General features: G+C 40.1%; 1 protein-coding gene across 1 annotated transcript; it reads left to right on the forward strand.

Moving 5' to 3' along the window:
- Positions 1-1,261: 1,261 nt before the first annotated feature.
- On the forward strand, positions 1,262-10,390 carry AGR2 (anterior gradient 2, protein disulphide isomerase family member). Its single transcript, XM_060108633.1, has 7 exons — positions 1,262-1,400; positions 1,663-1,726; positions 1,845-1,897; positions 3,233-3,306; positions 6,704-6,767; positions 9,077-9,160; positions 10,341-10,390. The coding sequence occupies exons 1-7, from the start codon at positions 1,262-1,264 to the stop codon at positions 10,388-10,390; spliced, it is 528 nt and encodes a 175-aa protein (XP_059964616.1).
- Positions 10,391-14,989: the final 4,599 nt, after the last annotated feature.

Genomic DNA, 14,989 nt, shown 5'->3' on the forward strand with positions numbered 1-14,989 from the left:
ACTAAGCATTGATGGTCCATCCTGCTTCCCTTGCAGAGTTCAGTTGATTTAATTCGAAACATACACCAATATTAGAGTTAGGTGTTTCTTTTTAGGAAATTTCAGTCTTTGGCTTTATTAGCATCCCAAGTATCCAGCTTTGCACGTTATGGTCCCTGGATAACCCTAGTGACTGGCTAGTGCAATTCACTTTGCTAGCTAGCTAGCTCACTTCCTCATTCATTCATGGATCTTACTTTGTCATTCACTTTGCCATTCATAAGCATCTGCTTCACAGTAGTGTAACATTCCCTGAGAATTAAATTTGGAATACTGGGAAGGAAAAAAAATTAACAAAGAGACATCCATGGGGTTGGTTTCTCTGTGTTATGAGTCCCATAGAATATTTTTGTGCACTAAAGTACATGCCTACAACCCCCTACCCTAAAAGGCCTGCACTGAGAGTCAAATAATTAGTTCACTGAAAGAAACCTGCACTGATGTATTTTAACCAATTCAAAACCAATATATAGAATTTGAGTAAATATTACACTAGGGAGAGAGTTTTATGGGTGCAAGTTTTTAGTTAAAAGATACAGCTGGCAGTTTCTAAATGAAATAAATCATTTTACTCAGATCTTATTCTTCAATGGCAGTGTCCTCATTTTAACAAAATGTTAAAGAAGTATGTATGTTTAGGGTAATTTTTTCAGGATGGGAAGATGGGAGCCAGCATTGCAAAATGGCACAATCCAAAAGCCTTGGTGCTATGCCCATCTCATTAGTCTTCATTTCTCTGAATTTCAGATCCTTCATCTACAAAATGAGACAATGGGGAGGTAGGAAAAGAGGATATAACCCTTAAGGTGTCTTCCAGTACTACAAATTTTTAAATATAAATTTAAAAGCAAATTCCCTTAGCTATAAGAATATATACATCTATCTATTTTTAAAAATATATATGTATCTATTTCTATATTGTAGATTTCTATGGAGATCTTCATATTTTATCTATATGGATCTATAGCATATAGAGGTAGAAGATGATATAGATAGATAGATAAATAGATAGATGGTAGGTAGATATTCATACTATGTATTCTTAGGAAAATTCTGTGGAAGGTAGTTTTTTACTCCAATTGCACGTGTTCAATCTCATCTAAGCTTCAATTCCTGTTGTAGCCCATGGTTGTGTTACAATCTGAAGATTTCGAAAACTGCTAATTCTCTTTTGTTTTACTGACTTTTTGCTTATCTGTTTGTCTTCCATATCAGATTTGCCATGGAGAAGATTCCAGTGTCAGCATTCTTGCTACTTGTGGCCCTCTCCTACACTCTGGCCAAAGACACCACAGTCAAACCAGGAGCTAAGAAGGACACAAAGAACTCTCAACCCAAACTGCCCCAGACCCTCTCCAGAGGTAGGAGTCAGCTTCTTATCAGCCTCCAGTTATACTTAATTGGTAAAGATTTAACACTCAGAGCTGAGAGTTGGGTGCTGAACATATTTTTTATGGGTTGGTTCTAGATTTATCAAAGTTTATAATTGTTTCTGCTTTCTCTAGAGGTTTTTGCTCTTCTTTAGCATCAAGTATATACTGATCCCAGTTTTACCACTGCTGTTCAACAGCTTTGGATCTGAGAATATAATCACTTTAAATATACTAGTTCATTTTGTTCTAGGTTGGGGCGATCAACTCATCTGGACTCAGACATATGAAGAAGCTTTATACAAATCCAAGACAAGGTAAAGACAAGTTTTACAGAATTCCCTCAAAGCTCTCAAGAGCACCATCTAGTGATCTTTAGCTACACATGAAATCCTACTCATTAAAGATTATCCAATCTCTCTTTGTCTCTTAAAGCAATAAACCCTTGATGATTATTCATCACTTGGATGAATGCCCACACAGTCAAGGTAATTTATACTTCTAAATATAATTTCCTTTATAGGCTTTTAGCTCTAGGGCCAAGGTCCAGGTCACTCATCTTTACATCCTTAGCACCTAGCACAGCTGAATTTAAAAGAATATTTTATGTAGTAAAAACATATTTTAAAGTAACTTCAAATATTTCCACAGTTTGTATTAGCCATTGGTTCACATTTTGAAAAAACAAGCTCTAGAATTCATCCTTGACTTCTTGTTTTCTCTTACATCTCATATCCAATACATCATCAAATACCATTGCTGTATCTTCACCATATATCTGAAAGCCAGCACCAGCCTCATGGGCACACCACCTGTGCGGTCACACAGGACCCAGTAGGTTCCTATGCTTGTATGCTTGTTGTAAAGCTCTGTTGTTGCTGTCTTAAAATTCGTAGTAATTTTTGAACAAGAGGCTCCATATTTTCATTTTGCAATGGGCCGCATATATTACGTAGGTCCTGCCCAAATCCAGCCACCTCCGATTGCCTCACTGCTACTGCCCTCATCCAAACCAAGTTTAGATCTTGCCTTGATCTGTAACAGGCACCTACCTGGTCACCCGACAGTCAGTTCTCCACACGGAAGCCATCATATCCTAACACTCATGTGCTCAAGTGGCTTCTCATCACAGGTAAAATTAAATCCAGATTCCTGATCATGGCCCAAATGGTTGGACATGATCTGGCCCCTGGCTGCCTTTCCTTTCTTACCACTCTCCCCGTGTTTTCCCTCCACTGCATCTAGCCTGGCCATTGTGCTTTCCCTCAAGCACCCAAACCCATTCCCAGCTCAGGGCTATTGCTCTTGCAGTCCCCTCTGCCATGTGTGACATAAACCTAACATCTTAGAATGCAGCACCCTCTCACTTCTATGTCACCTCCTCAAAGAAGTAAGTCTACCCTAACCACTCTGTAGCTTTTAAACCTCTTGCTTTGCTTTATTTTTCTCCAAAGTACCATAATCTCCACCTAAAATTATTTGTTTATGACCTGTCTCCTACACAAGCATTTGAGCTCTATGAAGAAAGCACATTATTTTTTTCCCCACTGCTCTATTCCCAGTACATGAAACAAGCCTGTCACACAGTAACCACTCAGTAAATATAGGTTAAAAAAATTAAGGGATGAATGAATGAATGATTGGATGAGTCAGTAGCGAAGCAAAGCTAGTCAATGGCCTAGATATTACTTCACTAACCATCTGCAGAAAGGGCGGAGTTGAATATTGTATTACAAATACAGTTCAATTTAAAATCCAATGGAGAATAATGGTTTTACCTGGTGATGAAGTGAATGCTTAACAATCTTTTCTTTACATTATAGCTTTAAAGAAGACATTTGCTGAAAATAAAGAAATCCAGAAATTGGCGGAGCAGTTTGTCCTCCTCAATCTAGTTGTAAGTTTACTCTTCATCCTGTCATTTCTCTGTGGCTTAGAATTTGAAATGGATGGTTCCTTTTCCCTATACATCTTAGTCATACTGCATTAATGGGGATGTGCTCCAAATATCTCATCTCATAGATTACAATGAGGAAAGATTTTATTTCTTGCATGTCTACATCTTTATTTAGCAATTCATCATTTTAAGTTGTCTGAAAAATACTCTCCTGTGGTCCAGAATTTCTCTGCTGCTATAATAAGTGGAACATTTTTGTCATTGAAAATCCCTTGCTGTGCCCCTTTCCCCTGCAGTCCTAGCTGCTCTCCACCCATTCTTAGTCCATGTGCCCTCTCTCCCAGGAAGAGATGGCTCTCCAGGGGTCCAAATCGAACCCTTCCACATGTGCTGTGGCCTCATGCTTTTCCATCCTACTTCACCATCACCACCCCTCCTGATGGTCAAGCTTTCTGCCTTTACAAGTTCTTCTGCTTGGTATACAAACAGTATCCACTTTCCTTCTGAGAGCAAACAATCAGTAAACTACTCAGAAAACTACTCTCCCTAACTATATGTCCCCTGATGCTTCTCTCTGTCATCCTCTTTCCAGCTTGACAAGTTGGCTTTTTCAAGGATCATCCACGCCAGCGGTTCTTCCTCACCTCCCTTCCAAGGCACCTCTTCCTCTTTCTACCTCTTAATATGAGTGACTTCATGAATCTCTACTTGACCTACTTCTCTTTTTATATTTTATATTCTCCATGGACAATTTCATCGGCCTTTCATCAATGCCTGCTTACCGGTAACTCCCACATCTTCCCCAAACACGCAACAGCTTCCAACTTACGCACACAGCCTAGTTCCAGAAATCTCATAATCAGTTTCAACTCGACATATGCAACACCGAACTGATCAGTGAGGCCCAGGTTTTTCAGAAAGCTCTTTTTTCTCTATTCCTTATTCCATTAGAGGGTTATTCTAGATCTGAGCCTCCCACTCACCTCCGGCAGTCAAGAAGCCCTGCGGTTCTCACTTTGAAATATTCTTGCCATTGGTCACTTCCCTATCAATTGAGGACCACTGTTTTAGCATAATAGTTTTTCACCTTGCCTAGCTTATTGCAGTATTACTAAGTGGCTCCCTGCCTACAAAATAAATCCCATATAATCCCACATGATTGTTGGGGTAATCACTCTAAAAACCAAATTGCAATCATGGCACTTCTAACACCCCTCCAGTGGTTCTTTTTTTTTTTCTTAATATTTTTTCTTTTTATTGTGGTAAAAGGCACATAATATAAAACATACTGTTTTAACCATATCTAACTGTACAGTTCAGTGGCACTAAGTACACTCACATTGTTGCACAACTCTCACCATCATCCATCTCCTGAATTTTTCACCTTCCTAAACTGAAGCTCTGTCCCCTTTAAACACTAACTCCCCATTCCCCCTCCCCACTCCCCCCACTGTCCCCCTTTGGCCCCTGGCATCTACCAATGTACTTTCTGACTCTATGAATTTGACTAGTGTAGGTACCTCACATAAGTGGAATCAAACAGTACTTGTCTGCCCCTAATGTATACGGGAATGCATTTCTTTTTTTTTTTTTTTTTTGCGGTACGCGGGCCTCTCACTGTTGTGGCCTCTCCCATTGCGGAGCACGGGCTCCGGACGCGCAGGCTCAGCGGCCATGGCTCACGGGCCCAGCCGCTTCGTGGCATGTGGGATCTTCCCCAACCGGGGCACGAACCCGTGTCCCCTGCATCAGCAGGCGGACTCTCAACCACTGCGCCACCAGGGAAGCTCTGGAATGCATTTCTAAGGTTAACTTAATATGTGTCCTACAAACAGATTGTACCTTCTTTTTTCTTCCCCCTGTGCTATATAGTAGGCCCTCACCAGCCATCTACTTCATACATAGTAGTGTACATATGTCAACCCCAATCTCCCAATCCATCCCACCCCCGTCTCCCCACTTGGTGTCCATACATCTGTTCTCTATGTCTGTGTCTCTATTTCTGCTTTGCAAATAGGTTCATCTGTACCATTTTTCTAAATTCCACATATATGCGTTACTATACGATAGTTGTTTTTCTCTTTCTGACTTACTTCACTCTGTATGACAGTCTCAGTGGTTCTTATTTATTTATGAGCAGACGTAAACACTGTGGCATGGTGTGCAAGGCCAGTCACAAGCCAGCCCCTGAAGTAGCTTTCTAGCATCTTCTCTCACTACTGCCTCAAGGTATCCCTATCCTTTAGTCCCATCCAAACACTTGGTTATATAAAGTGCTAGGCCCTTCCTCTACCTTTGTATAATTTCCCCCCTCCACTGCCTGGAGTGACCTCCTTTTCTGTATAACTGACTCCTAGTTACTTTTTTTTTTTTTTTTGCGGTACGCGGGCCTCTCACTGCTGTGGCCCCTCCTGTTGCGGAGCACAGGCTCCAGACGCACAGGCTCAGTGGCCATGGCTCATGGGCCCAGCCACTCCGCGACATGTGGGATCTTCCCGGACCGGGGCACGAACCCACATCCCCTGCATTGGCAGGTGGACTCTCAAACACTGTGCCACCAGGGAAGCCCCCTATTTACTTTTTAAAGGTTTCTCTTTACCCACTTCAGAAAGTCCTAGTGGAACCTGCAGATGAGGCTAAATGTCCTGCTCTGGGCACCCAATGCACCTGTATATCCTTCATCATAACATTTCACCCCCCGGATCCTAAATATTCCTTCTCCTACCTGTATCTCCCTGTTAAACAAAGAAAATTTAAAAATGATAAATGGATAGACGAATTTTCAAGATAATCCTGTTTTTGCAGATTCTCTAAAGATGACTTCCGTTGTTTTTTGTTTTTTTTTTTCATTATGCTAGCTCCTCCTACCTCATCCAAGCTCCTTCCCCAAACGCTGTATGCCTTCCAAATTCTCCCTTACTGAGTTTTTTGGCTCTTTGCTCACCACATGCATCAGCTTTTTACCTCATGGTCTGAATCACAGTCTGCTCTGTCTTACTATTTCATGCCTGTAACTTGTCTCCCCATCTATATTATAAACTCTCTGTGTTAGGGATGTGTCTTATAGTGTCTTAAGATGCCTAGCCCAGGGCTTCCCTGGTGGCGCAGTGGTTGAGGGTCCGCCTGCCGATGCAGCAGACACGGGTTCGTGCCCCAGTCTGGGAGAATCCCACATGCCACGGAGCAGCTGGGCCCGTGGGCCATGGCCGCTGAGCCTGCGCATCCGGAGCCTGTGTTCCGCAACGGGAGAGGCCACAACAGTGAGAGGCCCGTGTACCACAAAAAAAAAAAAAAAAAAAAAAGATGCCTAGCCCAGGAATGGACACACTGTTTTAACAAGTTTGAAAATAACTGAAGAATATAAACAAACTGAAAGCTGCTTTTTTTTAAATCTTAGTATGAAACAACAGACAAACACCTTTCTCCTGATGGCCAATACGTCCCCAGAATTATGTTTGTTGGTAAGTAAAAGTGACAATGAGATGAAACACACTCTGAACATAACACAAGTGCCACCACATCTCTGCCTCTGTCCTCCACACCCTCACGTGCTGCTCCACCGTGGCCAAGGCCATGACGAAGCTCTACTGGGGAGGTTTTAACTGTCAGTTTCACAACCTATTTTCATTAGGAAATGCAAGCCTCTACCTATTTCCATACATGACATTTTTTCTTCATCTGCTAACTTTAACTTATCTTCTACCACAAGTACACCTGAGAAGGAAGCACCCTGTTAACTGTTTAAACATATTAATCATTTCCCTGAATTATATCAGTTCTGTAAATATTTAATCAGGCAAACTTTTGATTCCTGTGCTGGATTTTTCTTTCTGACATTTTTTGATCATTATTTCTAGGCAAGTTATGAATATGGGCTGAAAGAAACAAAAATCAAAGGAGCCATGCTCCTTCCGGCCACTGGTACTTTTCACGTGCCGCTCCCTCTGCTGGAAAGCTTTTCTGCTTCCCCCCTCGGTACCCCCAGGTCACTGTCATTCACTGACCTGCTCAAACTCCCGCGATGTGCTCCTGTGGCACCATGTTCCTCTCAATGGTCACTCTTTCCTCAGTTTTAATTTTGTATTTATTGGGTGATTGTTTAATAAATATTGCCCCCCATGTGGCAGGGACTAGATCTTCTTCAGCTCACCATCATATTTTCAGCATGACCCTGTGGTAGTCTCACAATAAGTATTTGTTAAATGATTGAACAAATGAATTGAGTTTGGCTTTGATCAAAGTGATACTGATAAAAGGGCAATCCATAGTTAAATCCATCACATAGCAGAGCTCACTCTGATCAAGGAGGTCACCTCTGTAATTCATCCAAGTTCACACTAACCTATAAAACAGGGGCAAGAAAAAGTGAAGGGAGAAAAGGAGGAAGGCTGAACTGGAGCTAATCTTACAGATTTGGTTTTGTTAGGATTTAGAAAATTTAGACCCTTAAATGAAAGGGCCCTTATAGGTCATCCAGTCACACCCTGTGCAGGAATTCTTTTCAGAGTGTTCCTGTCTAAGGGCTTTTTAACCCCCGTTCAATTCCTTTGGTCACAAGAACTAGGTCCCAGGCAGCTTGCTGCTTCCGGCTCAGTAGTTCTCCACAAGGCCTGCACATCAGAATTGCCTGGAAGATGTTAAACATCAAGCTGCCCAGGTTACACCTCAAACCAATTAAATCAGAATCTCAGTGGCTAGGACGCAGGTGGCAGTCTTTGAAAGCTCTGCAGATGACTCCACTGTGCAGCCAAGGCTGTAAGCCAATGCTTGGGAGTTGAAAAAGCTTTTCTGATGTCACCGTATTATGAAAATGAGACCCTGTGTCTGTATCCTCTACCCCGAGCAGAAGTAGAGTAGGTCTTAAGTCTTTCTTGAACAAACGAAAGTCTGCTTCCTGTAATTTATGTCTGCTGGTCCTAGTCCAACATTCTGCAACGACAGGGATTGTCCATCAAGTACCGGTGACAGACTTGGTATCCATGTGGCTGGGCCTCATCTTTCCTCTTCATCTAATTCTCAGGACACGGATCATAGCCTCCTTCAGTCACTTATCTCAAGGCAAGGTTGCCAGGCCTTTGCATATCCTACTACCTCCCTTCTGGATGCATCTTATTTATACCTGTTTTTTCCTCATTAACCGATAACTTCAAGTAAATATAAAACATGAAAAAAAAAGGATTTAAACCTTTAGGAATATATGTATAAGGGAAGATGCTTAAATTTCTATTTTTAAAATGCAGCTACTTAACAATAAAGTAAAAAAACTACACACTTATTTCACCTTGGCTGGTCTTAAGGGTTTGCATTCTTATATTCATTTAAAAAACAAAACAAAAAACTTTGGTTTGGAAAACTAGCATTTGATGTGAGTTCCTAATTATCCAGGTTGCTCTTGGTAACATATTTCAATTACAATATAATCATTTCAAAAATTTAAAATAATTCTTCAGTAGAGAATGCCAATGTTTTCACCAAAAAAACAAAACACCATCCCAAGAATGTATATTATCCTATTTTCAGGTTACTATAAATAGGACAGCAGGGTTCTTAACCTTTTCCACAAATAGCACTGCACGGCTGTTGAATGCTCCCAGTCTGGCTTTGGGTACCGGCTGCAGAGGCCAGGTTGCAGACTGGATGGAGTAGAATCTCATCCAGCAGGACACACTGTGTTCTTTTCATGAGATGTGGATAAACATGTAGGCTTCAAGATGCAATAGGGGTTATTTTGAAACATAGCACTCCATTCCCTTTGGCTTTTTCTCTGTAGACCCATCCCTGACAGTTAGAGCCGACATCACTGGAAGATACTCAAATCGTCTCTATGCTTACGAACCTTCGGATATGGCTCTATGTAAGTGTTACCTCCTTTGAACATCTGTTTCACTGCTGTACTGGGAGGAGAGTCCACATGGGGAGGGGGAGAAAAAGCTGTGCTCAGAGACCCCAGAGAACCAGTCTGACCCTAACTGGCCTTGTGTGCTCCAGCAAATTACATTCAAGCATTGATCTCACTTTTTTAAAAACTCCATTAAAGATGAGTTATTTAGATTAGGTATCTTTTCCTCTAGGAGAATCCTAGGACCATATTACCTCCTTTTCAGGTTTCTCTTAGGCTCACTTAACTCCTTCTACCACAGACCTGAGCGCAATAGTAATCGTACCATTACAATAGCAATAGTAGCAATCGGCATGTTTTGTTAAATGCTTTCCTCCAAGTAACAAAAGTGAAATAATTTAGTCCAGCTTATTAAAGTTGAATTCAAGTTCAATTTTAAAGATCAGTAGGAAAGATGGTTCCAAATACTTGCCAAGATACTGACTTCCCCTGGGGTTGCCATAACATGGGAAAAAAAAAAAAGTGTGAGACTAAAGGCAGATGAAGAACCTCAATGGGAGACTGTACCTAGTTGTGACATCTAATTAGTCCTTCTGGGAAGAAAATTGAGTCTTGTCATAAGAACCAATTCACTCAATGACTAGTGACTATGTAGACCTGCACTGCCCAATATGTCAGCCATTAGTCACATGTAGCTGTTTTAATTAAGGTTTTAAAATTCAGATCCTCAGACACGGTAACCACATTTAAAGTACTCAGTGAATGGGCACTGACTATTTTTCATCATCACAGAAATTTCTGTTGGGTGGCACCAACCTAGAACGTTATGCTGGGAAGGATTATGAGGTTGTGTCTGGGCAGCAGTAAAGAATGTCCTGGTCCATTATCAATGTCCCCAGTAGGTTCTGGGTGCATCAAGGGAAGCACATTCCAAATGTATTGACCATTCTTGAGATAACAGTATAGATCTTAATAAGACTTTGGGTTCCTTAAAGGCAGGTATTCCGCACAGGTAATATCACCATGCCTTGTAAAAAAGGCAGTTAATAAACATTGGAAGAGAACTAGATTATAATAATAAAAGCCATTTCACATACTTTTAGAAAAAAATTTACAAGGTTACCGACATTCATGCTATATCTATCAATATGATTTCTGATGATGCGCTGACTCTCATAACTTTTTCCCACATTAGTGCTTGACAACATGAGGAAAGCTCTCAAGTTCCTGAAGACTGAATTGTAGAGAAAAAACAAAATCTGCAAGCTCCTCCCTTTGTGTTGGGCCTTGAGACTTGGAACCATAGGAGATTTTAGAAGACTGTGGAGAAGGCAGAAGCACTGGTGAACCTACTGATTAGATTATGGTTTCATGTTACAACAGCTCTTTTTTAAAATTTGGTTTTAAGTATACATGTATGAAAACAATATCTTATACTACCACAGTGAGCTATGATTTTTTTAAAAAATAAATCCTTTTAGGGGTGTTCAAACTGTTCTTTTTTCCCCCAATTTGGTCTTTTACAGAAAAGCTATTCGGTTCATTCACCAAATAGGATTTTCAGACACACAAAATGTTCCAAAAGAGGGCAAGACAAACCTAGTTCAAGCAATGAAGCCCAAAAACAAAGTTATCATCTCATCTCACTATAGTTTCTCACTGGGTGACTAAAAGTAGACATGAGCTTGAACAACAGAAGTATCAAACAATATGCTCTAGTGTGAAAGAATATCTAGAAAGGCATCCCATGAAAATCAATACCTAATTGAAGACCACCCCTCCTCACCCTGGCCAGAAACCCCAATGGACACTCTTGAATTTAGCAATCCAATTTTAGTTAGATTTTGCTCTCAGAGAAAGCTTCTGGCAGGTAGCTTTCTCCTTCAGAAGACTAATTTTGTAAAAAAAAAAAAAAAAAAAAAAAAAAGGTCATTCAAAGAACATCTGTATCCTTAAACACACCCTAATGAAATTGTGAGAATTAAACTCATAATATATTTGGTTTCTTAAGGTTTTAGAGTACTGGCCAGGAATAAATTCAGTTGATATGTTCCCGTCTTCTTCACCCAAATGTGACCCGCTGGGTAAAGAGCAAAGGGCACTGACATCATGTCCACGGGGTAGAGATCAGAGGTTACTACTTATCTTTGGAAGAGGTGAGAGAGGAGGTGCCATCAGATAGGGGAGCACTTTAACTACTTTTAACTCTTTATTCTGCTGACAAAAATTAGAACCATGTATTAATTACTTCACTACATATTTAATCTCACATTCATTGTTAGATAAAATTCCTTTATCATCCAAACCCCACTGCCTTCTTTGGCCCCTGAATGGCTGCGACGGTCTGTGCAATGCTTTGCCTATTGGTTATCTATTGCTTGTCTTAATTAACTTTTTTTGTGTGTTTGTTTGGATACAGCCTTTTCTGAATAGATTCTTTGGCATTATTAACTTTCCCAGTTAATACTTTTTAAAGTACTTTTCTCTCACACAGTACTGTCAAAGAGCTCTGCAACAGAAACCTATGTTGTTGATTTAATGACATATAAATCCTCAGCAAAAATATCATCAGAGGGATTGGGTGCCCTCCTTGTAAGTAGGTAAGCTACATGTACTTAAAAAGGTAAAATATCCCATTTAGAAAGCTCTCTGAGGGTTAACTGGAGGAAAAAAACAGTTTCCACGTGTATAAACAAATATTTTGAATGACAACTTCTAAGCTATTCAGGTTGCCTTTATTGTACAGCAAAATAGTTTTTTTTAATTGGGCTGATGTGAGATAAGATTAAGTCCTTAAAATTTATTGAATGCCAGGCTATTTGAGCCACCCATATACTTTTTAAAATATAAATACATCTCTGAGAAGTCCAATGTCAAGGCTGCAAGGAAAATGAGTCTCCCTTAGAAAAGTGACAGAGCAATAGTCATTAAAAAAAAAAAATTGATCAACTTTGACCCAGTCTCCTCTACTTCTGAGAATTTGTCCTTAAGAAAATCATTCAAGAGAAACTGTTCTGTGAAGATGCCAATGGCAACATTATTTAAATATACCCAGAGAAAGGGGCCACCTCCAAATCTAATGATTACATAATTAACACAAAGTGCACTATGTTGTCATCTATAAGTTATAAACATCACAGAGAAACAAAAAGGGTAAGTGAAAAAGAATTTAAAAATTTCTATGCTATAATTGCAACTATAGAACATGTGTACTTAACAAAGGTTAGAAAGAGAAGTTGCAAACATAAAAATGGTTGTTTTAAGCTCATGGAAATGTTAACAATGCCTGCTCTTTCTACCAAACCCTTTACTGCCATCTCACAAAATTTCCTTTGTGTTTAAATAAATTTAAGTGAGAGCATATATTGAGAGAGAAATGGAAGAATGCCTTAAGACTAGAGTATTATTTTGAACAGCTGAATTAAAATGTTGGTAACCTAGGGGGGATGTAAAACGGTACAACCACTATGAAAAAAATATAATCGTTCCTCAAACAATAAATACAGAATTACCATACAATCTGATAATTCCACTTCCGAGTAGGTACCCAAAAAGATATCTGTATACTCACATTCACAGCACCATTGTTCACAATAGCTGGGAGGTAGAAGCAAACCAAATAGCCACTGATGGATGAATGTGTAAACAAAATGTGCTTTACATAGAATGGAATATTCCGTAGCCTTTAAAAGAAGGAAATTCTGACATATGGATGAACATGGAGGACATTATGCTAAGTGAAATAAACCAGTCACAAAAGGACAAATACTGTCTGATTTCACTAAGATGAGGTATCTAGAGCAGTCAAGTTCATACAGATAAAGTGGAATGGTAGTTGCCAGCAGCTGAGGGGAGGGAGGAATGAGGGGGTTACTGTTTAACAGATACAAAGTTTCAGTTTGGGAAGATGAAAAAGTTCTAGAAATGGATGGTGGCGACAGTTGTGCAACAATGTGAATGTACTTAATAACACTGAACTACGCACTTAAGACGGTTAAAATGATAAATTTTACGCTATGTATATGTTACCACCTTAAATTTTTTTTTTATCAGTTTTATCTGAGGGTAGGAGGGAGAGGACTAACTTTGAAAAAAAAGTTAGTAACAAAAATCATCTGTAAAAGTCATTTACGTAGATGATCAACATACCTGACTAAACCTTCATTACCTGTTTTAGAACTGTGGTCTTCTTCAAACGATCACCTACAACCAGCTATCTCTGCTCTGGTTTTTTGCTTGTTCGATGCCTTCAGTAATCCTAAGTAGGTACTGAGGTCCTCATATTTAGTAATCACTGTTGAGAATGGGAGCTGGAGGGAGAAGAGAAAGAGCTCGAAAGCAAGCACGGAACTTTCCAGCACCCCACCAATGAGGCAGACTTCAAAGTCCAGATGAAGTCAGCCTAACTTATTAAGAGGCCACCTGTCAAGTTGTGACCTCATCGACCTGTCAAAAGCAAGATCCCAAAAGTAAGCAGAAATGGTTTCACCCTCCAAGTGATGTCAAAGTCCGTTCTTCGACATATATTTTCACTCACAGGGAACTCCCTCAAGCCCTTCTTTGAAAATGAATTCCAAAAGCTGAGTTTCCTCAGCAGAGGAGAGGACCAGAGAAGCAGCCTGGCACATGGTATAGGGGGGCTGCTCTTCCCCTTTCCCATTGTTTCAAGAGTCATTTCAGGGCTTCCCTGGTGGCGCAGTGGTTGGGAGTCCGCCTGCCAATGCAGGGGACACGGGTTTGTGCCCCGGTCCGGGAAGATCCCACATCCCACATGCTGCAGAGCGGCTGGGCCCGTGAGCCATGGCCGCTGAGCCTGCGTGTCCGGAGCCTGTGCTCCACAACGGGAGAGGCCACAACAGTGAGAGGCCCGCGTACCGCAAAAAAAAAAAAAAAAAAAAAAAAAAAGAGTCATTTCAACGACTACAATTGTGATCATGACATTCCAGATAAACTTCAACATGAAAAGCTGTGGTCTCTTTTCTCTTTCCCTTTCTCCCTCCCTCTCCCTCTGGAGTCAGGTGGAGGTGTGGGGTGAAGGGCACTGCCCCTTTAAAATTGTTTAGAAAACATTCATTGAAAACCCACCTTGTAATTGCATCTGACATAGAGAGCCTGGTGTAAAAGTTAACTGCTAGATCCAAACATACCAAGTGCAGAACAACTTTACACAAATCCCTTCACTTATCCAGAAACCTGGACAACTTGGTGTTTAACCTTACTGTCATCTGCAATAAAACAACTGACATGTGAATGATCCTATTTGTATAATCATGATGCCCAAAAGTGGTTTTCCCTTAGAAAATACTATGTAAAAACATGATTCTAACTTCCTCAGTACCAGCTAAATGGTGAAACAGTTTCATATATTTAGTCAGTGCATTTTCAAAAGGATGAAAAAACTTAAACAGGGTTAAAGAAATATTTAGAAAAGCTGTGGGAGGAGGGTTTTGGCTGAAGAAACTAAGAACTAAAAGCCACTCTTCTGGTTTCTTTTTCTTCTGAAAGGTTCCATTCAGCAGCATATTACTTAAGTTGAACATGCATAACTGGTTTTCACAAACTCACTGTCGCTTAGATAACACAGTAGCTGAAATGAATTTAAGCTATATGAGCTTGGCTTTCTAGAATTTATAACCTAACTTTTTTTCCCCCTTTGTATTAGCCTTATATTTTCTAAAATTTCAACATTAACATCAAGGCTGACTGGGTGAATGTTCTGAGAAACATTTCTCTAAATGAAATAAGTCCACAGAGAACGAAAGAATTTTTTTAAATAGGTTTTTTGTTTGTCTGCTTTTTAATAAATGCTAGGTTTAGAAGAAAGAAGCTCTGGAGTCTTGAGTT

This window comes from Mesoplodon densirostris, chromosome 9 (genome assembly GCF_025265405.1).
Source record: "Mesoplodon densirostris isolate mMesDen1 chromosome 9, mMesDen1 primary haplotype, whole genome shotgun sequence".
NCBI classification, from domain to species: Eukaryota; Metazoa; Chordata; class Mammalia; order Artiodactyla; family Ziphiidae; genus Mesoplodon; species Mesoplodon densirostris.